Here is a 26,620-nt window from a genome sequence, read left to right as displayed (position 1 = left end):
TTCATTAAATCTTGACACAAATCAAAGTGTTTTTTCATGCACAGATTTTTGAGTTTCTGTGAGTGAACAGAGAGCTATCCACACGGTTTGCGTTTTGCTTTTTTATAAAGGCCGTCTTACCTCAAAGACAGGAGGAAGATCTGAATTAGATTAACCTGGTCTGAGAAGTTTAACTGTGCTTGTCCGGTAAGTTCAGCACTAAAGGCATCGCGAAGAACAACCCCGTTTTGCAGTCGCCACAGTTCTCCTTTGACCCTTTGAAGAGTGAGGTTTTGTATTCTAAGCCAGTGTTCTCGAACAACATTGCTTTCAGTTACCAGCAGTGATTGTTACATCAATAATATTTATAAAATTGTAATACTCTTGTGTATTTTTCCCATGCACTCCCGAAACTATTTTAATTTACATGGATCCAACTTCCATTTCAGCTTATCCTTAGCCTTTTCAGTGCCAGGCCTGATATGAAGTGGCTCCACCCAAATTCCTTTGGTTGAGAAAATTGAGAGAAATTAGATTTTAATAGGGACTCAAAACAATAGTATAGCAGTCATTTTGATAACTGTAGTTATACTCTTGGGACTGAAGGGGTTAGAGGGTAGAGGGAAATGGTGGTGCCTGTTCTCCCTTGGCCCTGGCGAGCCCAGTGCAGCTGTGGCACAGCTGGGGGAAGCTGGCTGTTGGTTTGATCTCTCCATCTGATTCTCAAAGGGATGCACAGATGTCTCTCCGTGGGATTCCTGTTTATTTTTTTCTTCTCTCTGGCGTACAGCTGTTTCCCGTCATGTGGGCTGGGGGCTGGGGGCTGGGGGCTGGGGGCTGGGGGCTGAGGGCTGGGGGCTGGGGGCTGAGGGCTGGGGGCTGGGGGCTGGGGGCTGGGGGCTGGGGGCTGGGGGCTGAGGGCTGGGGGCTGGGGGCTGAGGGCTGGGGGCTGGGGGCTGGGGGCTGAGGGCTGTGGGCTGGGGGCTGAGGGCTGGGGGCTGGGGGCTGGGGGCTGGGGGCTGGGGGCTTGGCGCTGGGGGCTGGGGGCTGGGGGCTTGGCGCTGGGGGCTGGGGGCTGGGGGCTGAGGGCTGGGGGCTGGGGGCTGGGGGCTGGGGGCTTGGCGCTGGGGGCTGGGGGCTGGGGGCTTGGCGCTGGGGGCTGGGGGTGCAGGGGAGGCGGGGTTCGGGTTTGAAAGGCCGATCGTTCAGTGATGTCTCATTCCTCCAGGGTTTCCTCCCCCCGTCTCAAAAAGCCAGATATCTCATATTTTATTCACAAACATCTCTGTTTTATAATCTCTCACCTCATATCCTCATAACTCCTCATGCAATGTGAAGCCACCTCATACCCTCCATGACTCCTCATGCAATGTGAACTCACCTTAGACCCTCCATGACTCCTTATGCAATGTGAACCCACCTCATACTCTCCATGACTCCTCATGCAATGTGAACTCACCTTAGACCCTCCATGACTCCTTATGCAATGTGAACCCACCTCACACCCTCCATGACTCCTCATACAATGTATCTGTATGGTCACGCTAGGACTCGGAACCTTACTGTCCTCTCGGGTCCTCTTCACACTTGTTCCTGTGTTTGATCTGCACTTCACTGTACATCGCTCTGGATAAGAGCGTCTGCTAAATGCCTTGTAAAGTAATGTAATGTGAACTTACCTTGTACTCTCCATGACTCCTTACGACGTGAAGCCACATCAGATCCTCCATAACTCCTTATACAATGTGAAGCCACCTCTGACCGCTTAACACAAATTAACCAAGCCCTGTGACCCCGCCCCCTCAGGCCCCAGCACGACCTGCACGGAGGACTCCTGCTCCAATCAGGGCGTGTGCCTCCAGCAGTGGGAGGGCTTCTCCTGCGACTGTACCATGACGTCCTACGGGGGTGCGCACTGCGGCGACCGTGAGTACCCCCTTTAACTTCCCCTCCGCTGGGTTTGGTACAGACCGAGTCAGAGCCAAATGTGCAGAAATGCAGAGCGTCATTAGTAATTCTTAGAAGGAAGGCTGTTGATTGATATTATTAGGTATTAATTGTATTATTAGAGATGGCTCCCCTTGTGCCTGGGCCTGGTAGTGAGTCCTGAGACGGGGAAAAAGGAAGTTTATATACAGTAAGCAGGAAGTGAGGCGTACGAAGGGAGGAGTCCTATGCTAGACAAGAGAGCGGTATGTTTTTCTGACATCACTAGCTGCAGTTTAGGTATACAAGCCACATATTTTGTTGCATTTTGTTGCATCACGCACACAGTAGCCTTCACATACTGCACAGTAGAAAGAATTAGAAAGGATAAGAAACTCTGTTTTGGACAGAGAGTCTTTTGTTTAACATGTGAAACAAGAAGCATCGTTTTGTTTGTAAACCTGCAACCTGCTGAAGCGATACAATAACTACCATCTCCACTGGCGTGGGGTGCTACTGGATACGGTGAGTGTCTGTCCCAAACAGCCCCCGTGTCGCCGGGGCAGTAGTTATATTTATTTGAAAGGTTTCGGAAAGTATGCCCCTATAGATTGAGCCAGGGAGGGTATATTAGGGGAACCAGGGAACTGGCCGGGGCAGGTTACCTTTTCTTCTGTCTGTGGGCGCTCTCTCACTCGTTACAACCACTAAACAATGTGCACCCGACACTGTGGCCGGAACAGAAGTGTCCGTGGGTCCTCTTACGGCGTGTCCCAATACGAAAAAGAATGTATCCTCCTCTCCTTTCCTTTCTTGTCTCCTCCCCCCATTCCCCAGTATTGGGACGTACCCTTAGTGTGTAAAAAATATATATATATGAGCTACAGTTTTGTCTACATTTCTGTCACTCTAAAGTAAGCTAATTTACATATTTTTTGATGTGCCTGTGGGGTGTAACATATTAGACATGCATGATCACATTTTATTTGCATACTGTCCTTTTATAATCACTACAGACCAAAAACATACTGTTTTGTGAATGTATATGGAATGCAGAGTGTGTAATACATATTTCCTGAAAAAGAAAAAAAAGAAAACTTTTTTTAAACTAAGCATGATCCCCAACTGGTCATGTTCGGATGACTGTGATTGACACAGAATGTCCAACCAAAGCACACATCTGCAATTGACTCCATTAGCTGGGAGAAATCCCAAAACTGCAATAAAACATGGTATACACTCAGAAAAAAGGGTTCTTTGGCTTGTCTCCGCAGAGGAACCTTTTCATTAATTCTATCCTAGGTATGAATGTAATATTTCCCAGACAAGAACCATTTTGCCTGACAAATAACCCTTGAATTAGATGGGGTTCCTCTATGGAATCACAGGGTTCCTATTGGATGTTTTCTGTGTGTATGTGGTCGCTTGCCTTCAGCGCACAGAAGGTGATATCTCTACGTATGATACCATACGGTTGTTGTTGTTGAAGGATCAAAAGGTGAGTACTAACAGAACAATCCAGCAGTCCACACTACTCTTAAAGTCCAATAAAATCGATTTCATTTTCTCATACACGGCACATTTCAGTCTGGCACTCGGACTGATGAAGATGCTAGTGAATATAAAGTCTGCCCTTTTGTGCGTGCGTGTGGAATCGATAACATCAGTGTGCGGACGCGTCCATTACACGGGTGTATTGCTCTTATGAATCTCAGGGCCAATCCATAAGCAGCAGCCATGTTGGGGTCTGAATTAATGGCGCGAAGATGGCCGTCTTAGTGCCATTAACGCAGTGTGGAGGACGCTTCTGTGAGATGGGTCAGCTGGGGGAGGGAGTGGGTATTTGTAGTGTTTGAAAAGTAGATGTTATGGGACTGAACCGATGTAATATGTTTGTCCTGGGAGATGGAGAGAGAGAGGGCATTGATCACATGATGCATCGGCTTGTGCTGTCACACAGGCTCACTCACACACACGTTCACACACACGTACTTACACAAACAGAGATACACACTCACAGGCTCACACACGCACACACACATACACACACAAGCTTGCACACACATGCTCACACAAGCACGCACTCACATGCACGCACTCACACACAGACACACTCACACACACACACACAGACACACACAAGCATGTACAGACACATAGACACACACGCACACACACACAGATACACACTCACACACACACACGCGCACGCATTCACACACACACACAGACGCACACTCACACAAGCACTCACACACACAGATATTATAATTATTATTACATGGCATTTAGCAGACTTATCCAGAGCGACGTACAACGAAGTGCAGATCAAACACAAGTACAAGTGCGAAGAGGACCTGAGAGGACAGTACAGTTCCGAGTCCTAGTGTAAACATACAGATAATCAGAACCCTTGAAGAATACATCAACTTCCAAACTAGCATACCACCGTTGGCAGCTAGAATACCCCGAGTACAACAATGCAATAACTAATACAAAAAACAACAATATCTATACAACTATAAAAGTGCCATTACAGTCTATGGCATATTTAAGGCTAATCTTGGTGGTGGGAAGGGAAAGGTGTAGCCTGAAGAGATGAGTCTTCAGTCTGCGCTTGAAAGAGGTCAGAGACTCTGCTGTTCTGACATCCACCGGGAGGTCATTCCACCACCGTGGGACCAGGACAGACTGCAGTCGTGAGCGAGAAGTGCAGGTGTGGCGAGGGGGAGGCGCCAGACAGCATGAAGTGGCAGAGCGGAGGGGTCTTGCTGCTGTATAGGTCTTGATGAGTGATTGAATATATACCGGGGCTGATCCCTTAACTGCCTGGTACGCGAGCACCAAAGTTTTAAATTTGATGCGAGCCATAACAGGCAGCCAGTGGAAGTTGATGAGTAGGGGGGTGACATGTGAATGTCAGGGAACATTGAATACCAGACGGGCTGCAGCATTCTGGATCAGTTGTAGGGGTCTGATGGCAGATGCTGGAAGGCAAGGACTGAGCCCTGGGGGACTCCTGTAACAAGGGGGCGAGGGGTTGACACTCTTCCAGCCCAGGACACCTGGGAGGACCGGCCAGAGAGATAAGATTTAATCCACTCTAAGGCTGTGCCATAGATCCCTGTAGATGCCATGGAGGCTAAGAGGATGGAGTGGTTGACCGTGTTGAATGTCGCAGAGAGGTCAAGAAGGATCAGGACAGAGGAGAGGGAGGTTGCTCGTGCAGCCTGAAGGGACTCATTGACGGAGAGGAGTGCGGTCTCCGTCGAGTGGCCAGGTCTGAAGCCGGACTGGTGGGGGTCCAGCAGGTTATTCTGTGAGAGGAAGGAAGAGGCAGTTCGTTCAATGGATTTGGATAGAAAAGGAAGGAGAGATACCGGACGGTAGTTTTGAATGCAGGAGGGGTCTAGAGTGGGTTTCTTTAAGAGTGGGGTGATGTAGGCCCTCTTGAATGATGAGGGAAAGCAGCCAGAGGACAGAGAGGAGTTAACAAGGGAGGTGACAAACGGGAGGATGTCAGGCGTAATTTCCTGAAAGAGGTTTGAGGGGAAGGGGTCCAGGGCACAAGTAGTAGGGTGGTGGGAGACCAGGATATATATACTGCGAAGTCATCAGCAATGAGGGAGGACTGAGATGGTGGGGGAGGTGTGCTGAGGACAGAGGAGAAAATGGAGAACAGTTGACGAGGGTTAGAGGTGGAATTCTGGATTTTTGTTTGGTAGAAATTTATTTTGGCAGTGGTGATAGCGGAGGAGAATGCCGCCAGGAGAGACTGGTAGGAAGACAGGTCCGATGGGTCTTTTGATTTTCTCCACTTCCTCTCAGCTGCACGTAGGCTGGGCCTGGAGGAACGTAGAAGGTCGGAAACCCATGGGCTGGGAGGGGAGGATCGAGCAGGCCTGGAGACAAAAGGACAGAGAGAGTCAAGGGCTGACACACACACACAGATACACACTCACACACACACACACGCGCACGCATTCACACACAGACACACACAAGCACACACACACAGATACACACTCACACACACATACGCACACACGCGCATGCATTCACACACACACACACAGACACACACCCACGCACACTGACACGCAGACACACACACACTCACACACACACACACAGACACACTCACACACAGACACACACACTCACACCATCAGCCCTACCCTGATGGAGAGAGGGCTCAGGAGACGCTGGAATAATGAGGTAAATTAGGATGGATCGGGTTCGCGTCTGGAATCTGGCAAGAATACCGCTGCAGGTGTGCTAATGCAGGGACACCCCCCCTCCCAAAACACCCCCTTCCTACGCCCACACCCACAGCACTTCAGTCAGCCAAAATACATCTGGCAGCAGGGCCACATTAATTGGGTTGCCCCCCTCCCTCTATTCATTATTTATTTATTTATTTTATTTTTTTGTTGTGTTGTTTTGAGGGCAGCATTGCGATGGTCGGGATCGCTACAGAAAGCCGCTCCTGCCCCTCGTCCGCCGAGGTAATTGCTTCCCATCAGTTTAATTACATCCCGGGACGCCCGCCGCGCTCTGATTGGACGAGACGGGGAGAGGTGGAACGCCTTAAGTGGCTTGCCCTGGCTCTGTTGTACTTCATTTGCCGTGGTGACACACGGTAATCTGGCAGAGCAGAGAGAGGCCGGCCGTGTTTATCCCTGAGTGTCTGCGGTCCTCGTTTCAATATGCATGAAGCGCAAGCGTCTCTAAATGAGACGCAATAAATTAGGCTTTATGGATTACACTCTCTCTTTATGATGGGATTGAAACGCGAGGTTTTGGAGGTGAGAAGAGACATTTTGGAGAGGTGTTTGATAAATTAGGCTGGCGTCTCTCAGGGGTAATTTGACCGGAGGTGTGGGGATGGATCGTGTGATTGGCTTTCAGACTACGTCAGGGTCCTCCCAGTTTAGCATTCACGGAAATGTTTATTGGATCATGTGACATGCATTTCATTCACAATCTAGGCTGATTTGCCTCGTACAAACTAGCACTTGTTACAAAACTGTTTCGGCCCCTTAAAACAGTCAAATCCACACTATCGGGAGTTTCGAAAACTTTTTAGTTTAAAACCTCTCGGAAGTAAGATTGAAAACGTTAACAACCCTTAACTGGTTTTAGCCATCAGTGTGTACAGGACTGGTTTTCGAAATCTACCCGTATAATCCATTGGTGGTTCTTTTCCGAGGGAATTTCACATCACATTTTTATGTATAGGATTTTCCTATAGTAAACATCTATATTAAAACAAGCGTTTTATTCACAATCTAGGCTGATTGGAGCACCTTGGTAGTCACATAGAGAACGGACCTGTTGAGACGTTCAAATGTGCGTCAGTCAGGTTCGACCAATCAGGGCTGTTCACCGGGTCCGTTTACGGTTTAGTAATTTTACAATTATCACAGCAATACGCCATCGCAAAAGCCACAAGCTGCCGCTCAGATGAATCAACTCCATTCAAGTTAGGTCTATAAAACCTGTGCCCTCCATTCGAACATGTTACAATTCCACAGTCTACTTCTCCAAATTCAAAATCATGAGTGCTAAGTGTTGTTGGCCAAGTGCCTTTTTGAGATTACGGCAGTTCTGGAGATTCGACTCATTTAAAGTGCTGCTGCTGCCAGTTTTGAACATATCCCATGATCCCACTGAAACTGCCGTTTTCCCAGGACTACCTGCTTGATGAATGACTGATTAGTTGGTTGACATCAGCGACAGGTCGGAGCTGGTATCTCCATCGAATCTGGGCCTTCGCAAGAATATACTTTGTTTGGTTTAAAACGGAAGCCAAGAAAAGGTTTTGTGGATGATTTGTCGCATATTATTCATTGTGTTCGTATTTTATTAATGAAAGCCCAAGGCTGTCCGTTGAGATGCCTGTTGCTCTAATTTATCTATTCATTGAGCACAAACGAGTACAGAGTAATCAAGTCTTCATATCTGTTATAAACACCATAATGGTCACTTGCAGTAGCCTATATATTTTTTTTTTTTTTTTTTTTTGCAAAGCAAATGTCCTTTCATTTTAATGTGTATGTGTGTACGTATCCGTGTGTGTCCTGTGTACTACTCTCATGGGGGAGATTGGATTCAGTGCTCTTGAGCAAACATTTTCTTTCGCGGAGGGAAAGCTCCGGGGTGAGCCATGCGTCTCCGATACTGCGGGGCTGGAATAACAAGCTCTGAGAATCAAGTGACGTGACGACCTCTCCTGCGATAGCCTCTCGGTCTCCCATCTCCCCCTCCTGTCATCGCTTTCACTCGGCGCCTGCTGCGGCAGTCGAGGACGTCTGGTCTCCCCCCTGTTCTCCGCGCTTTGACATCGCTCACGTCCAGCTGATTAGCGGCTGAAAGATAGCACCTAGCCCTTTGTGCTCCTCCATCATTGCAGGGACGGGGTTTATCGCGGAGCGCTAATCCTCGCACAAACCGTGTCACCGCCGTCCGCGAGCTGATTAATTAAACACTTCGCAGCCCCAAGCCAGAACAATGACAGCCACTTGCTGCCAAACGTCATTCCAAACGGGAATCGTGTGCGTCGGACATTCATTTGGTTTTAAATTACGGGAGCTATATACTGTGTGGTGACATACTCGGTAGGTACAAGTACAAACCCAAGCCGCGACTGTTCATACCTGCTCCGTTTTTTCTTTTTCCATTTACCGTTTTCTTAATGGTTACGTTTTTGCTATATTTTGTTCCTGTCCTTAGTGAGGCAAAAGTACCATTCGAGACCGTAGAATTATACGGTTCTCACTCGCATTTTTGTAAAAAATTTTGGGGTTTAAATGTTTTTTATAGGACACTAAATATACACTCAGTGAGCACTTTTAGGCATTTATTAGACTTATCTTTTGACTTATTGGTCTTCTGCTGATGTAGCCTATCCACTAAAGAGGTCTGGTCCACTGTGAGATGCTCTTCTGTTGTGCCACTCTTGTAATGTGTGGTTATTTGTGTTAGTGTCAGCTTTGACCAGTTTGACCCTTCTCCACTCTGATTAATTGGCCATTTCTGCCCACGGTACTGCTGCTCACTGGATGTTTTGTTTTTCGGACCATTCTCTGCAAACTGTAGAGACTGTTGTGTCTGAAAACTGTTGTGTTTCTTAATTTTTTTATTTGCGCTGATAGACCTATTCTGTGGATGATCTGTCTTGAATTTCTTGACCTCAGTGAACTTTGACCTCTTCCACCCTTCTCTTGTTCACAGACAGTATTGCGCTTATTCCTTTTAATAAACGATTTAGCAAATGCGCATGCCAATATTTACCCTCCCAAACTCCAACAGTGGTGCCTTTAAAGCGTTATGTTTGGTATTTAGATGAACTCATTAGAATGCACGGCGTAGCCAGAAAGGTCAGAGAGATCGGGATGTGTTTTCTGAATTTGAGTCTGGCTGTTCAGAAACGGTCGACGGGGCTCACCCAGAGGTTACTTTGCAGACGAAGAGCGGGGGTTGAGCAGATCCAGGAGTTTTTATACATGTTTGTTTTCTGCCAGTAATTAGAAGGCAGGCTGCTCATTACTTTAGCTGCTTTAACATTAGCATTTCTACTGTGGACAAAACTCCACGAGCTCCGGATCAAAGTGGAGGTGCACACACAGGATGGTGTAATGGTGCAGTATGAATCAGATCATAAGTACACAGAATATTAAAACAGATGTGTCTGTCTACATTCCAAAGCCAAAATAACAGCTAAGAAGTACAGTAATGAGGGTCCAGATGGTACCCTGTAGGTACATAAAATTGCACCCCTAGCCAACAATATATTATTAATTTGTACCTTTTTTGATTGGAAAATGTGATCATTTGTACCAAAAGAGAATATTACTGTACTTCCAGGGTACATTTTGGCAATTTGATACTTAAAGAACAAATATTCATCCACTGTCACTTTGTTTCTGGCAGTGTTGCAACACTTTTACTGTTCCTGGTCTGCATTGTGTTCATCTTTATGTAAACCCTGGGTTTTCTACGGGGAGGTCAGTGGATTCCTGGGGTTCCTTCGAGGTAATGCCGAGGGTATCTGACCACACTTGACATACAAACAATATTAGCCTATGTAAATTTGAGAAAATATTTCATAATCTAAAGCCCTTTTTTAAATATACTGTAACCCTTTCTGTTTGTGATGGGAGTTGTGTTAGTATGTGTGGGTACCTGGGTCAGAAAAGATTGAAAACTCCCTGATGTGATCCACCTAATTCACATTACTTCACATAATAGCGTACGTAGTGCGCGCGTATTCACAAGCGGCCATGACACATCCTCTGTGTCACTGGTGTCAAACTCCAGTCCTGGAGGGCCGCAGTGTCTGCTGGTATTTGTGGTTTCCTTTCAATCAGCAGCCAATTAAGGCCTTGAGAACAAGGTGTGTGGACTCTTTAGCCAATGAAAGAGTTTGAAATGTATCCCTCGTGCTGAAACACACCAAAAACCAGCAGGCACTGCGGCCCTCCTGGACTGGAGTTTGACACCCCTGCTGTATGCGGTGTTGTCTATAACAGGGGCGCCCAATCGTGTACCATGGAGGGCAGAGTATGCTGGTTTTCATTCCAACCGCTCACTACACCAGCTGATTTCACTAATTAATTCCCTTCTCTCTGCTTGAAGGTGTGTTAATTAGTGAAATCAGCTGGTGTAGTGATCGGTTGGAATGAAAATACCCCTGGCCCTCCATGACACATGATTGGGTACCCTTGGTATAAAATATGAACCCAAACTGCTTTGAAAACTTGTGTATATATAAAATATGTACATCCATCCATCCATTATCTTAACCCGCTTATCCTGAACAGGGTCGCAGGGGGGCTGGAGCCTATCCCAGCATACATTGGGCGAAAGGCAGGAATACACCCTGGACAGGTCGCCAGTCTATCGCAGGGCACACACACCATTCACTCACACAGTCATACCTACGGGCAATTTAGACTCTCCAATCAGCCTAACGCGCATGTCTTTGGACTGTGGGAGGAAACCGGAGTACCCGGAGGAAACCCACGCAGACACGGGGAGAACATGCAAACTCCGCACAGAGAGGCCCCGGCCGACGGGGATTCGAACCCAGGACCTCCTTGCTGTGAGGCGGCAGTGCTACCCACTGCACCATCCGTGCCGCCAAATATGTACATTAGATTAGCAAATTAAAATAAGGCGAATGACTGTAGGGGAAAAGGGTGTTGATTAAGATCTTTGATCAAGTCTTTTGTGTAACGTGAATAGGAATTCAGGCTATATCATCAAAGCGCAAATATACTTACAGTTGAAGAAAATAACTTGAAGTTTTAGCAGTTTTTAACTGCTAACTAGGCATTTCTTCAACATTTCTTCAAAGTAGATTTTTGACAGAATACATATATATACTTTTAAATCGGCTAATTTCATGCATACTTATATGGTTATGTATTCATTTTGTTGAAATGATCTCATGAAACTCTAAAGCTGCATAACATTTTATACAGTCTTTATATAATGTATTATTGATTGATTAGTATGAGGATGGGATTTTTGAACCGTTAACATCGCGCACATGAGACCTGCATATATATAAGAATGCTGAAATTTGAATCTGAAAATAGATGGATTTCTTTTTGGTAAAAGGGTCTTTGGACACGTGAAGCATGAATAATTCAGGCGTAAACCAAGCGGGGTTCCATAATCGAGCCTCATCAGCCTCGTCACTGCGTCTCTGTCAAAAAATGACATCAGGAGATCTCACATTTCCATAAGTCTTGACAGACTTATTGATGTTTGGATTGGTTCGTTTTGTTATATTAGATGTTGAAAATTGCCCCCCCCCCTCTCAAAGGCATACATATGAAGCTCATTGTCATTGGCAGAAATATAATTACTTTGTGGGACATTGATTATGTTGATGCATAGGGTAAGGTTTTGTGTAGTTGTGTGCTTAAGGGCCTATCCAGAAGATAATACTAGTACCCTGAAAAATGCAGTTAATAAGAACATACATGGTCACTTTGTGAATCCTGATTTATATGAAATTACAGCAAATGTATCTTTATGCATAAAACTATAGAATTGAATCCAATTCCAGTTTTTCCCCCTGATTGGAGATTCATGATGAAACAGTCCTGGCTTTCTTTTCACCCAGATAATAAGCTGAACTCTTGGTGCTCCTGATTGGCCAGACTGTCTCCACACCTGACTCCCAGGTAGCGGGAGGATGGAAAACCATAAGTTCCCTGCCCTGGAGGGGAATATCCCCCGGGGCAGCCGGAAGGCCACAGAGCAACCCATTATGCTGATGCCAAACGGACTGACCCAGATTAATCATGACAACACCCACTTCAACTGTCAAACCGTACCACATCTCTCTCCCTCTGAGGTTTTTTTCCTTTGCTGTTCTGGATGCCCGGAAGCATCTTCCCGTTATTGCGCATTGACCCCGGTCATCAAATAGTTTTCCCGAGACCTAAGCAACTGGCTCGAATTCTAACCCTGCAAATTAGCTTCTGGAAATACGGAGGCAGCGTTCGCACCGGGGAGTAATTAAGGCGCGTGACGCTCGCTGCTGAAATCTCGCCCCGGGGTTATTTCCTGGAGGAGCGCCGCTCTCGCACCTCCTCGGGCCTGGAGGAAATTGTTAAGCTGAAGAGAAGCAGCGGCTGTCTCCTCCCTCCTGCCTCCTGCCTCCGCCCTCGGTAGGCAGCGGCCCCTCGCGGTGCGTTCGGTTTTCCGGCCTCATCCTGCTCTTATCTGTATTCAGCGCTGAGCGTGCGCCCTTAACTAGGCCGTCGTTATCTCCCTCCGAGGCTAGAGGGGAGCGCCTAACCCCAGCGGGGAATCCATGCCCGGGTAAGCGTGGGGCTCTTTGTCGGTGGTCCCCCTTTGATTGCGTCTCCTCTCCTTAACCCGCGGCCTGGGCCGGGGTCACGAGCCCGCCCGCCCAGCGACTCAGTCCTCAGGCTTGGTCTTCCACGGTCAGATTGGTTCTCGCTAGCGGTGGTCAGAAAGCTGCCTCTCGCCGGTGCTGCAGCAGTCCAGGCACGGATGTGAAGGGATCAGACGTAATTGCTGGGCGGATGAAGGAAATGGGTACGGAGCTTCAAGGACTGGAAAATGAGTAACGCTGGAGCGAACACTATGTTTGCTCTCAGAAATGAAGGTGTGAAAAGTGGCTAAAGGCACAAATGCTTGTTGCTGGGGCGGTACCCTATAGGTACAAACAGTACATCTTTCCACAGGGCCCAGAATCCCTGCTGATTTTACCGTGAGCTTGTGAGCAGCACATTGCGGTTGACTGCCGTTGTTTTACAGACCCCTGCTTTCCAAAATGTTGGATTTTATTTGTCTCCGATTGTGTGAGAGATGGTGCTATTGCGAAATTGATCTAAAACTGCTGTCAATAGCCAATCAGAATCCAGGCCATCATTGTTGTGCTTAATGAAGATGCACAGCACTCGACCTTCAGGTCGAATCCGGCCAGTGCCAGTTCTGACTCGCCAGCAGCTCCACTGGGGACGCGCTATTGGCTTTGTGTCGCCCCAGGGAATTATGGGAGGGATTTGGTCAGTCTGCAGCATTCAATGTGACCCCTCCTGGCCTTCCTGGCACCCATGGTCTTCTTGCTGTACACATGATATGATTGGGTCTCCTCCACCCCTACTCTGCCTGTGCACAGCTTATGGCTGCCGGGTGAAAATAAGCAGCCAGCTGGCCCCACATTTTCTGGAGAAGTGCAAATTTGTCTTCAATCTCCCAAGCTGGCAGAAGTAGTGTACATGAGCACACTTGTATAGAGTTTACGAATTGGATATTCCAAATTCAGGTGGGTCTGCAGATGCCAAGTTTGAAAAAAGAAATCAAATAGACACCACTTCCACAGTAAACACAGCTGTAATGTATGCACCCAGGATGAAGGAATGGGTGTTTCTGCGATATTGGATGTGCATTTTATTTGACAATTTTGTGACAGAAAACAAACTAGAAAAATTTGAGAACTACAAGCGGTGGAAAACTGCACACGGTGTAAATACCTGCCAGGCCGGGAACTCATTTCTGCTCCAGAGTACTGCTGTAAAACAGTGTTGTAACAGACCTGTAAAGTGGGCTGCTTCACTCTCTTCAGTGCAGTGCGCTTTGTGCTTGGGCCTGCATGGGCACTGATGATCATTCTTACACACGCACATAGACATGCTCTCTTTCTCCCATGCAAACATGCACACACACACACACACACACACACACACACACACACACACACATACACACACACACATATAAACACCAACATACACGCACACACACACATACACACACACACATATAAACACCAACATACACGCACACACACACACACACATATAAACACCAACATACACGCACACACACACACACATATAAACACCAACACACACACACACACACGCACACACACACACAGACTGGAAAATACTCGCCTTCAATCACCTTTCCCAGCTCCTGACGCTTGTGCACTGGCCTCTCCACTCCAGTGGGGTACCGATCCCGGATCGGGCCACCACAGCACGTGCGGACACACACACACCCACACGAACACGCACACACACACACCCACATGCACACATACACTTGCACACACACACACGCATGCACACATACACACACACGCACGCACACACACACACATACACACACACACATACACATACACTCACATACACAAACATATGCACACACACACACTAATTCACTCACACAGACACATGTAAATCGGATGTGTGGTGAATATGCTCTGCTGAATGCGCCCAGATGGATTTCAGTTTCTCCCATAAATGATTAAAATGCCAGCCTCAAAATGCCTATTCCAGACTTCCATCACAATTATGAGTGTACGCAGAGGTGTTTAACAACATGTAACAAAATATTCTCATAAATAACATTATTTGAAAATACAAAGTGTAATAAAGATTAAATATCCAAATATATCTATGCCTTGCACAGCAGGATGAATTGGGTAGTAAAATAACAGTTTCTATTAACGTGAAGTCAGTGTTCGTGCATAAAGCTTTAATCAGGACAGGAAGCTTCATCCTTATTTCTCAAAACTTTATTCTGAATACCGATAAATCATCTCTCATTGATTTAAGATGTCAAAAAATATATTTGGCTAATGCAAGCAATTTCCGCTATTCACCAAGACAAATCGGCTTATTAGGACACTTCAGTGCTGAACAAGTCATTGAGCAACGAGACACTGCCACAATATGACGATCATTTCAAGCTGGTCTTTAGGCCCATTCAAGTTCGACAGGTTCTAGGTGGCGTGGTGGCGCACGGCTAAAGCAGCGCACTGGGATGCAGGTGTCGGTTTGTTGCGGTTCCACACACGTGGAGCGGGAGGGTTGATTCGCGGTGGCGGGAACTCGAGACGATGCCACTTGTAGAAGGCATGTTGCTCTCTAATGTCCTGACCCCCCCCCCCCCCCCGCTCCCCGGGCTGCCAAGCGTTGGGGCCATCGCCGTGTACCCACAGCAGCACGGGTGATTGGAATAGATGGGGTACAATTAGCTACCAGATAGGGAGAAAATGGGGAAAATTCATAAACATATTAAAACTTTAATACTATAGCATTCAATTCCCTGGGTGTTTGCATTTTAAACCCCCTGAAGTGGCCAGATTGCTTGCTCGAACTACTAAAGCTTGTCGATTGCCAGTTTAGAACTGCAATAAAACGTGCATTTATTTTAACCTGAGCTTACCTTTTCACCTTCTGAAAAAAAATAACGGTTATTTCTTATCAATTTTTTGTAAGCGTTTACAAATCGTTAACCTTTCACATCCCTACTATGTGTATATATATATGTGTGTGTGTGTGTGTGTGTCTGTGTGTAACCTTCTTCTCCTATGGGTAGCTTCTACAGTGAGGGTTCAAGCGGATACACTGCGGCCTCCTGGCATGCGATCGTTGCTGTCATTGTAAGTCCCTGCGAGGGTTATTTGCCGCTCTGTCTGTTATCTGTGGTCAATGGCTTGGCCTTGGCAGCTGCTGCCCTGCAGTGAAAAGTCTCCAGAGGTTCAGGGCAGCTGGAGATCTGCGTTAGTGCGTGACCTTCTCCTCCTCCAACGCGCAGCTTCTACAGTGAGTTCAAGCCGAGGCACTGCGGCCCCCGTGGCATGCAATCATTGTTGGGCTGATAACGATTAGTTGCTGTGGTTTTGATATGCAATAAGGGCAATGCATATTTGAGATTGTATGAGCCATTGTTTGCGCCCTAGTCTAGCCTGTAAATATCGATTTTATTATTTTATTTATGCCTGGACACAATGTCTGGAAAGCTTAGAATTTTCAGGAATTTGCTTATTTTCACCAGCCAATCAATAAATAAAAAAAACTCTCAATTGCCAGCTAATGCCACGCTGATACAAACAGTCATATACCTACATTCTTGCTAACATAGTAAACGTTCTTGCATGTACGTACACATACTCATTGACTGACTCTTGACACACATGGAGACATACACACACATACTCACGCATTCACAGACACTCACAGGCACTCAGAACTCACACACACACACACACACACACACACACACACACACACACACACACACACACACACACACACACTGTATTAGTGTACAGGTCAGGTTTTGGCCTTGCTGTGCCCCCTATGGGTGTTTCTCAGACAGAAACATTAGTATTGGGCCGATGATCCTCTCTGCACCGACACACTGAGATATTCTTCTGCTTGCCTAGCCAGCTTCTCTGTGTTTATGCTGTTTTTCAGTAGAGGTTTGAGTCTGTGTTCATGCTCCACCCCCCCCCCCCACCCCCTCCTTCTACTCAAAAACACACTGTCTCACGCTCACACACACTCAAACACACTCTCTCTCTCTCACACACACTCAAACACACTCTCTCTCTCTCACACACACATTCACTCACATACACACACTCTCTCTCACGCCCACACACGCACACACTCAAACACACTCTCTCTCACACACACATTCACTCACACACACACACACACACACACACTCTCTCTCTCTCTCTCTCTCTCTCTCTCTTTCTGTTGGGATGTTGGTAGATGGCAAAGAAGGAGAACAGCCAGAGGGTAGATGCATTCTGTCACCTGCAATTCCTGTCACTGATGTTTGCCCTGCTAAAGAAAAATAGCTCAAGCTAGGTTAACTGGTTGACCAGTTCAGACCAGCTCCCAGCTCGACATGGTTTAGCTGGTTGACCAGTTCCGACCAGCTCCCAGCTCAACATAGTTTAGCTGGTTGACCAGTTCACACCAGTTCAAACTGTTTCAGAACGTCACTTGAGCTGGTTTGAACTGGTCAACGAGCTACCAGCTTTTTCAAAACATAGCTTGAGCTTTTTTTCAACAGAGCAGGTAGGATTTAGAGTTAGAAGCTCCTACTACAACATCTGCTTCTTCAAAGCCCTAAAGAGCCGTCTGCATTTGTGCTGCACCTTCAGACGAAACACCAGCCAGCTGTACACACACCAGAGGGCTCATTTCCAGACTAACTTTCACTTCAACAGCGCGGTTTTATTATTTATTTCAGGCTTCAAACTAAGCCCTTCCTGTTGAGACGAGCTCCATCTATTACTGCTTTTAACTTTGAATGAACTGATCTCCTCTCCTGTTCTGAAGAGCGTGGGATCTGTGTGGAGTAAGCATAGCATAAGTGTTCTATTAGCACTGTGACTGAAGTGCCAGTGTAGTGTACTCTGCTGGGGAAAAAAAAAAAACTGCTCAAGCTAGGTTTTCAAACAGCTGGTTGACCAGTTCAGACCAGCTCCATACTCAACATGGTTTGACTAGCTCAAGCTATGTTTTGAAACAGCGGTTAGCTGGTTGACCAGTTAGACCAGCTCCACACTCGACATGGTTTGACTAGCTCAAGCTATGTTTTGAAACAGCGGTTAGCTGGTTGACCAGTTAGACCAGCTCCACACTCAACATGGTTTGACTAGCTCAAGCTATGTTTTGAAACAGCGGTTAGCTGGTAATTTCAAGCTGGCCTGATTTACACCAGGGTAGACGGCACAGATGTAGGAGTAAGGGTTTTGCAGCTGAGATTCTCCACGATCCACAGTGAACGGTGGATGGAGGAGAAGAAACACCCACCCTTTCCCCCATATCCCCTCTTCCCAAATACTCTGGGGTCCGGCACTCACATCTGCCCCTGTCCTGGAGTCAGCCAAACACTGCCGTCACTCAGAAATAACGCTATGAAAAGTGTACAGCACAAATGCCTGTCACTGGGGCGGTACCCTATAGGTACATAGAATTATACCCCTAGCCAGCTATATATAATTTATTTGTGCCTCTTTTTGCTTGGAAAACCTACTCATACCCAAAGATAACATTACTGTACTGTACTTGCATTACATTACATTAATAGCATTTGGGAGAGCGACATACAGTTGATTAGTCTTAGCAGGAGACAATCCTCCCCTGGCTCAATGCGGGGTTAAGGGCCTTGCTCAAGGGTCCAGCAGCTGTGCAGATCTCGTGGCTACACCAGGGCTTGAACCACCAACCTGCCAGGTTCCAGTCATGTAACTTAGCCACTCCGCTACAGGCCGCCCTTGCAGGGCACATTTGGGAAAATTCGATCCTTGAAGAACAAGGTACCTCCACTGTCTCTATTTCTTGTTTGGTAATGGACACCTCCCTTGCCCGTGCGATCAGTAGCTAACGAGCGGGAGAAAGAAGGCGGTCTGAAACAGTGTGGCTGAGTGCAGTTCATCACGCTCCTTTCTTCCTGCCTTCCTGTCCTCTAAACGTGTTTGTTTTGAAGCGGCGTTCGTCTGGCTCGCCACGCAGACACGCTCAGATTTCCTCTCGCCGGAGCGGTGAAACAAAGAGCGTCGCTTTAGCGCGGTGCGCTGTGACCGTCCCGTAATTGCCTGCTCGGGAAAGAAAGGCTTTTCTCCAGGCTGTAGTTTGAGACGGGGTACATTTCGCTGGATGTTTTTCTGGAGCTGAAAGGTCATGATCAGACAGTTATACGCAGAGGAAGCAGTTGAAGAAGCAGTTGAAGGAGCTGTCGGTGATGAAACAATGAAAATGCTCGGTTTCACATATTTCACGGGAAAGTGCTACTCTGGTAAAACCTTTTAATTTGAGAGGTCAGCTGAGAACCGCTGAGATACATAAGAACTGGAGACATCTTCTGCTTACTGGCTCCAATGGAGGCTGCTCAATGGTTCATGAAGCCAGTGGCTGCCATGTTTGATTATATGGTTTTTTTCACACCAGATCATGCACACTGGGTACCTAAATGTGAGGGAATGCTTAAGAATGAAAGAGATCTTATACTTTCTTCTGTGCGGCTCAGAAAATATCCCCAGAGAGTAAATAGTTCAGTGTGAAGACATTTTAGAATGTCTGGGGTAGCCAAACTGCTTCAAGAAGATAGATTGAGTGGCCAGACTTAAAGGTACAATAGGTAAAATCTTTGTATTAAAACATTGTTACAAGACCATTGTGAATCCCTTCCCATTATTGAAAAAGGCTCACTGACATGTTGACTCATCCTCTGCCTGTGTTGATACTCCTTAAATTTGGGTTTCAAAATATACAGTTGACAGCCCGTCAGCGTGTTTACAGAGAAGGGGGAGGGATAAACAGTGTTGTGGTTTGAAGGTGTAATGCTGCTATTCCTCTCTTGAAGGTTAGAAGTTCAAAATGACATATTGTACCTTTAAGGACCAGGGATTTTACCCAGATACCAGCATCACCAGCACTGCTCTCTCAGTAAGGGCCATCGTCTCTTTTTCAGCCCCTGCCTTTGAAGGACTGTGGCACCCGGAGCGTAGTGTCCCTGTCGTTTGACCGGGATGTCAGCTTTGTTCCAGATTAAAGAGCGGATCGCAGGATCGATCGCCCCCTCCTTTGAAACCCTCTTCATAATCAGCTCTTCGGTCCGAAATGGGCCCTGCTCTCTGGAACATGGTCGGATCCATGTACGATATTATATTACACGGGCCATTCTGATCTCCATACTGTACAGTTGATGGAGCCGATACCAATCTTGCAAACGTAGGCAGATGACATGCAACATGTATGCAGAATTCTACAGTGCCATTTTGCCCTCTTTTCACAACATGATCAGCTTTATCTTGCAGTTCCTGGTGAGGACTATAACAGTAGCCTTGTGACTAAGGTACATGGCTGGGAAGTGGAAGGTTGGTGGTTCAAGCCCTGATGTAGCCAAGATGAGGTCTATGCAGCTGTTGGGTCCATGAGCAAGGCCCTTAACCCCAAATTGCTCCAGGGGGAATTGTCCCCTACTCAGTCTTATCACTTGTAAGTTGATTTGGATAGCGTCAGATAAATAACGTAATGTAATGTAATGCTATCGGTAAGTTATCAGTTATAGCTTTGCAGCTATGTTACATTTTCAGTACAGTATGGTGACAGGCAGAAAGGTTCTATGGCAAATGCTTTTTATGCAGAATAAATAGGCTCATTAAGTTTTCACAACATCATATGCCGGAGGTTTCTGGTTACCATAGAGATCAATTATAGGGGCCGCAATTATGGGTTTGGTCAGCTCCTGTTAACACCTGGACATTATGGAGCGATGACAGTGCTGTTATGTTTGGATTATGAGGTCTCTGTGTTTCACCGTTGTGTGTTTTTCATGTGTAATTACAGTTATTAGCAGCTGATTGCCGCTTTAATGGAGTGGACACTGGAAACGAAACAATAGCAGTTGTAATCACTTCAAAATGGCCACTTCAAAATAGCTTGCAGGGGGTCAAGATGGTTTCAATTTGAATATGCAATAATGTCATGGAGAATTTACTGAAATTAATTGCAGTTAGGAACAGTACAACAACTCGCAAGTCTTGCCTTTTAAAAATGTATTTTCTGTTTAGTTTATTTAAAAAAGTCAACAAATGAAATTTTAATTGAATGTGGCACATTAGCAGAAATGCAGTTTGTTGGCAGACATTGAGCTTGCAGTGAACAGGCTGTGTGTTTCCCATTTGGTTTGTTGTGTACCAGTGTGTCAGCAAAAGAGACTGAAGACTTTAATTGTCTGCTGCTTTGTCTGTTTTTTAACTAAATAAAATCAGCCATGCTTAATGCTGTGGCAGTAGCATGTCTGTGGAGATGTCATTATTAAATGTCTGTTCAAAGCATCTGAATGTCAAATGCAATACCATCAATCAGTCCCAAACAGCACAGATCCCTCAAGTCAACATTTCTCCTTTGGCTTTTCTTCATACTAGCAATTAGTCACATTCTGTAATCACCCAGATTGACTCAGAATGAACCTCAGAGTTGCAAATCGACTGGTCAACCAGTCAGGGCATGAACCTGTAATTAGAGCAAAGAAATAAACACCTTTTCCAGATCTATCTGATTCTATTTGCTGTTATAGTATCGCTCGCAGCATTAGACGAAAAGTATAAACGTAACGATATAAAACGTAAGTGGTGCAATGACACAAAATCAAGGGTACCTTTTGACATAAGGTAAACAAACGTTTTTGTTCATGTGTTTTTGCGAAGCATTGACAGCACAATGCTGTGCCTGTACTCGGGGCAGCCTGTAGCCTAGTGGCTAAGTTACATGACCGGGACCTGTAAGGTTGGTGGTTCAAGCCCCGGTGTAGCCAAGATGAGATCTGCTCATCTGTTGGACCCTTGAGCAAGGCCCTTAACCCCACATTGCTCCAGGTGGGATTGTCCCCTGCTTAGTCGCTTTGGATAAGAGTGGCAGCTAAATAAAAAATCAGTTGGTAAAAAATGAATGGCGTGTCCTTGGATCCTTCCTCCTTTATTCAGTAGCTCTTTCAGTTTCTCTGATCATCTCATATAAGCTACCTTTTTAGCGTTACATAAGTTTTAATTAATTTCAATTTTTCATAACACAAGATGGGCAGAATTTTTTGTGAACAGGCCTAGTGTTCAGATCTTAGGTTATTACCATGCTGTGTCTTATTTTATCTAAAGAAAAGCCAACAATAAGAGTAGGCCCTATGTTTCTAGGAGACCCTCTTTTATAACCTTATGGTTTAATTATTGGTTTCTGACTTGAGTTCCAGACCACCGCTGGTCCCAGAAGGTCAGTACCTCGGAGGTTTTACTGTAATTGTAAGCCAAAAGACAAATGCCGTGAAAAGCAAAACGGAGCAGCACTGCTAATGAACTCTGACAGCTGAGGGTGGGTGGAGGGGGGAATTATGGGACAGCAGGTGAGGAGAGATGGTTCTGCAATGATGTGAAAAACTTGCACAACGTTTGCCTGTGAGCCCCTTCCGTTTGGTTCCTAGGCTACACAAGAGCATCACTGTCTGGTCAGTTGTAAGAACTGTAAATGATTTTTCATAAGCCCTTCACTCTCAGAAATAAAGAGACAGTGGAGGTACATTTTTGTTCTTCAAGGATCACATTTCCCAAATGTACCCTGAAAAGTACGGTATTATACAAATTTGTGCCCAAAGAGATTGTTTTCCAAGCATAAAAGGAAATGCATATTAATTATATATTGCTGGCTAGGGGTACCGCCCCAGCTACAAGCATTTTTAGGCGCTTTTCACACCTTTATTTGTGAGAGGGTAGTTTAGGGCGAACACCGCGTAAGCTCTGTGTGGTTCTCCTGTGCGCCTCTTCCACCAGAGCAGAGAGAGCAGCACAAAACGGAGAGCTGATCGGCGAAACTCTGGGAACAAGGACGAGCAGTCTGCTCTCTTCTCCTCTCGTAGCTCAGATTAGAGTTGGGCGGAACAGCGGATATTTTCATATAATAAGGTGAAGCATATTGCAGACAAATAACAGTGTTCCCGGTGCGATGGAACAGAAAATGCTCGCAAACGCCTCGCTAAAACAACACAGATGTAGCGGGTGTGTGGGTCAGGTAATGCCTGCTTACAGAACGCCAATTTTCGATATAAATACCATGTTCACAAAGATGCATGAATTCATTTTGTGGCGGGGGGGGGGCAACAGTTTATGTAGCAACAGTTTATGTCCGTCATATCTCTCCCCCTCTCCCTCTCTCCCTCCCTCTCTCTCTTTCTTTCTCTCCCTCTCTCTCCCTCTCTTTCTCCCTCCCTCTCTCTTTCTCTCTCTGTCTCTCTCCGTCTCGCTCTCTGTGTCTCTCTCTCGCTATCCGTCTCTCTCTCTCCCTCTCCCTCTCTTTCTTTCTCCCCATCTCCCTCTCTTTCTCCCTCTCCCTCCCTGTCTCTTTCTCTCTGTCTCTCTCTTTCTCCCCATCCCTCTCTCTTTCTCTCTCTCTGGCCCTCTCTCTCCGTCTCTCTCTCTCTCTCTCCCTCTCCCTCCCCCTCTCTCGGTTGGATGAGCGTGATTGGTGTCTGGCTCTACTGAGGCAGCGGGGCGTGTGAATCCGGATGCACAGAGTGGAGGACTTGCATAATGTATGGACCTGTGGGAAATAAGCTCTTCTCAGATATATTTATATTCACTCACTGACCACTTCATTGGGTGCGCCTTTCTAGTGCTGGGTACGACCTCCCTTTGCCCCCAGAACAGCCTGAATTCTTTCTGCCACGGATTCGACAAGTTGCTGGAAACTTTCCTTTGAGATTCCTTCGAGGTCTGTGATGGCACCACGCAGGTGCTGTAGATTTGTCGGCTGCACATTCATGCTGTGAATCTCCCGTTCCACCACATCCCAAAACCGCTCTGTGGGATTGAGATCTGGTGACTCCACAGATACGCCATTGGAGTAGCCTGAACACATAGTCATGTCCGTGGCACCAGCGTGAGACGTGTGCTTTGTGACATGGTGTGTTGTCCTGCTGGAAGTAGCCATCAGATGATGGGTAGACTGTGGCCTTCAAGGCATCCATACAGTCAGCGTGACAGCTCTCACATGGGCTATGGCATTTAAATGATGCTGCTGTATTAAAGGGCCTTCTCTCTAGCCTCTCATTAACAGGGCGTTTTAGCCCACAGAGTTGCCGCTCTCTGGGTGCTTCTGGTTTTTCACAGCATTCAACTCTAAAGACTTGTGTGTGTGAAAATCCCAGGAGATACTCAAACCACCCCGCCTGCCACCAACAATCATTCCATGGAAGTTGGTCCCTGTCTCACGTCAACATCTGCAAGAAGTATCTGAGCACAGGGGTCCGATTTCTATGGGATGCCTTATTTCATATTATTTAATATTTAATGTATGATATTTAATGCAAGTGTTATCAGAGGAAGACCAAAAGCAAACCCGCCAGAATGCGTAGGCCTATGGATATATCCACGGATAAAGTCTACACTGCAGCGTTCTAGTGTGGCTTCGAGTCAGCACTTGTTCCGCGTTGCGTTTTTATTCTGGTCTAGCCGGCAGGTGAAAGCTTGGGGTGTGTCCGCCGTGCTTTGAATGCGTTTCTCAGGTTACCGCGGCACCGCATCACTCTCCAGTTAACGCCGTTCCAGAGAGACGTGATTCTCTTCCCCCCCCCCCCCCCGCCCTGTCTCCCCCACGGGTGGCTGGACCCCCCCCCCCCCCCCCCCCCAACCTCCACCACAAACACACTGACGTTAGCGTCCAAAATTGGAAACTGTCGCTCTTCAAAACAAGGCTGATTTGTACGTAGGAGGCTCTGTTAGAGCCCAGAATAATTACATCCTCCAGCCCCGGCAGACCTGACCAGTGCGCTCTTTGGCCCACATATCGCCCTTAATTATCTCGTTTGCCGATTCAGCGGTTACCGGGGTGTGGTTATATATATATCGCCAGGATATGCCCCCCCAGTTCATTAAGGACACGAGTGAACAGACACATTAATTTGCCGTCTGGCAGATATGGAAATATCGCAGGGGATGCTGAGTTTTTCTTTTTCTCTTTTCCGTTTTGGCTTTACGAGAGAGGGCACTTGTTCCTCAGAATCGATAGCGCATTAGACGGGGTCAAGGTGACTGATTTGGTTGTTTGCTTTGCTCTTCGCCCAGGACGTGTTTATTAAAATGGCTCCTTTGTTATTCGCGGCGTTGACTCAGCGCCTGTGTCCAGACCTCTGCTGTTTTTGCACCGTCGGGGCGATGCGCCAAATTTCTCTGGACGCTAAACGCATTCAAAGCCATCTCGGCGCGTCGACCAAACAGCCAAAACTGGGATTCTTTTTATGAAGCTTATTTCTTGGTCATGCTGAGAGACAGTGCTAACTAGCGCTACTGCGGTTGGCTCCAGTATAGGTAACTCGGACCAGTTTTCAATGGTACAGTTGCGGTCAATATAGGAAGTCGATCATTTTTTTCCACAAGAAAATGTCCCCATGTGCCCATTTTCTTTAAGTTATTGTGTTAGTAGGACAATGCAGCAATAGTTTGTGGATGAATCAGGGACAGATTACATCACTCTCTCACACGCTTAGTGGAGGAGCCACATTAGTTACCCTACTGCGCAGTGCTGCCAGTGAACTTGAGTTCCGGGGTTTCAAAGCGCATGGATAGTCAATGGGTGATGTAACAGGCACTCCATGTATTTAAAATGTGCTCTGTTGCATAAACGTTACATGCAATGTAATTAACCCTGTTATTTATACTGCAATAACACCCTAAACACCCTGATCCGTGGGAATTGTAAATGTGCACAAATTGAAATAGCGATGTTAATAGGGCAGACTCTTTCTCCTTCATCAAAAATCAGTGATGTTTTATTGCTCTTGTTGACTCTGTTCTGTTGGTAAAACACAGGCGATTTACTTGTGTGTCTCTCTGCTCCGTGGCCTCGTATATCATGGGTTCCTACACGTATCTCAGGGCACAAGGTCAAATGTGAGGTCAGATTGTAACCTCCTTATCTCTCTCCTCCAGCAGAGTAGTGTTTTTCTTTTCTTTTTTATGTTGTGTTTTTTATTTATTTTTATGTTTTGAGGGGTATAGCTGGGTGAACGACCGGAGAGCGAGAGGCTGCACTCTGGATCTGAAAGGTCCGCACTGGTACTTCATTACAGTCAACAGTCGCTCACAAAATGAATGGAGGTTATTGGAGTTTTACCAAAACAGTTTGTTAAACCGGTCATTTCTAGAAAGATGAAACAAATAAATATTCCTTTTTCTCCCAAATTATGCATACTTAGGTCATCAGGACCCAATACAATTGCACTAATGTTCGTTAGCTAAGATAGATGAGGTAACCTGCTTGGTAGTTATAGCTAACATTAAATTTGATAGTTATCGAGTAACCCTTGTGTAGTCTTAACATTCTGTATCCTCCCCTTGTCTAAACCTTCACTAAACCACTCAATTATAGCAGCTTAATTTAATTCTATTTTGCATGAAGAAACAACCTGTCACTCATCACAAACTTTGTCATCAAATTTCAAGTTGAAAAAAAGATAATTTAGGGCAGGGGTGTCAAACTGAATTCCCAGTGGGCCGCAGTGTCTGCGGATTTTTGTGGTTTCCTTTCAATCAGCTGCTAATTAAGGCCTTGAGAACAAGGTGTGTGGATACTTTAACCAATCAATGACTTGGATGAACCACAGGTGCTCAGAACACCCCAAAAACCAGCAGATACTGCGGCCCTCCACGACTGGAGTTTGACACTGTGATTTAGGGGGTTTGCTCTGCTGTTAAATGGTTGGCATTTATATAGCGCCTTTATCCAAAGCACTGTACAATTGATGCTTCTCATTCACCCATTCATATACACACTCACCCACCGACGGCGATTGGCTGCCATGCAAGGCACCGACCAGCTCGTCAGGAGCATTTAGGGGTTAGGTGTCTTGCTCAGGGACACTT

At 46.3% G+C, this 26,620-nt stretch overlaps 1 protein-coding gene across 6 annotated transcripts in view; it reads left to right on the top strand.

Moving 5' to 3' along the window:
* Positions 1–26,620, top strand: part of nrxn2a (neurexin 2a) — a 612,560-nt gene that overhangs the window by 310,584 nt on the left and 275,356 nt on the right. For all 6 annotated transcript variants that reach the window (XM_061248027.1, XM_061248028.1, XM_061248026.1 and 3 more), the window contains one exon: positions 1,786–1,905. In XM_061248027.1, coding sequence (XP_061104011.1) covers positions 1,786–1,905 — 120 coding nt within the window. The remainder of the gene's footprint in view (positions 1–1,785; positions 1,906–26,620) is intronic.

This window comes from Conger conger, chromosome 7 (assembly GCF_963514075.1).
Source record: "Conger conger chromosome 7, fConCon1.1, whole genome shotgun sequence".
Lineage (NCBI taxonomy): Eukaryota > Metazoa > Chordata > Actinopteri > Anguilliformes > Congridae > Conger > Conger conger.
Note: the sequence above shows the minus strand (reverse complement) of the source record. Positions and strands in the feature narration are given on the sequence as shown.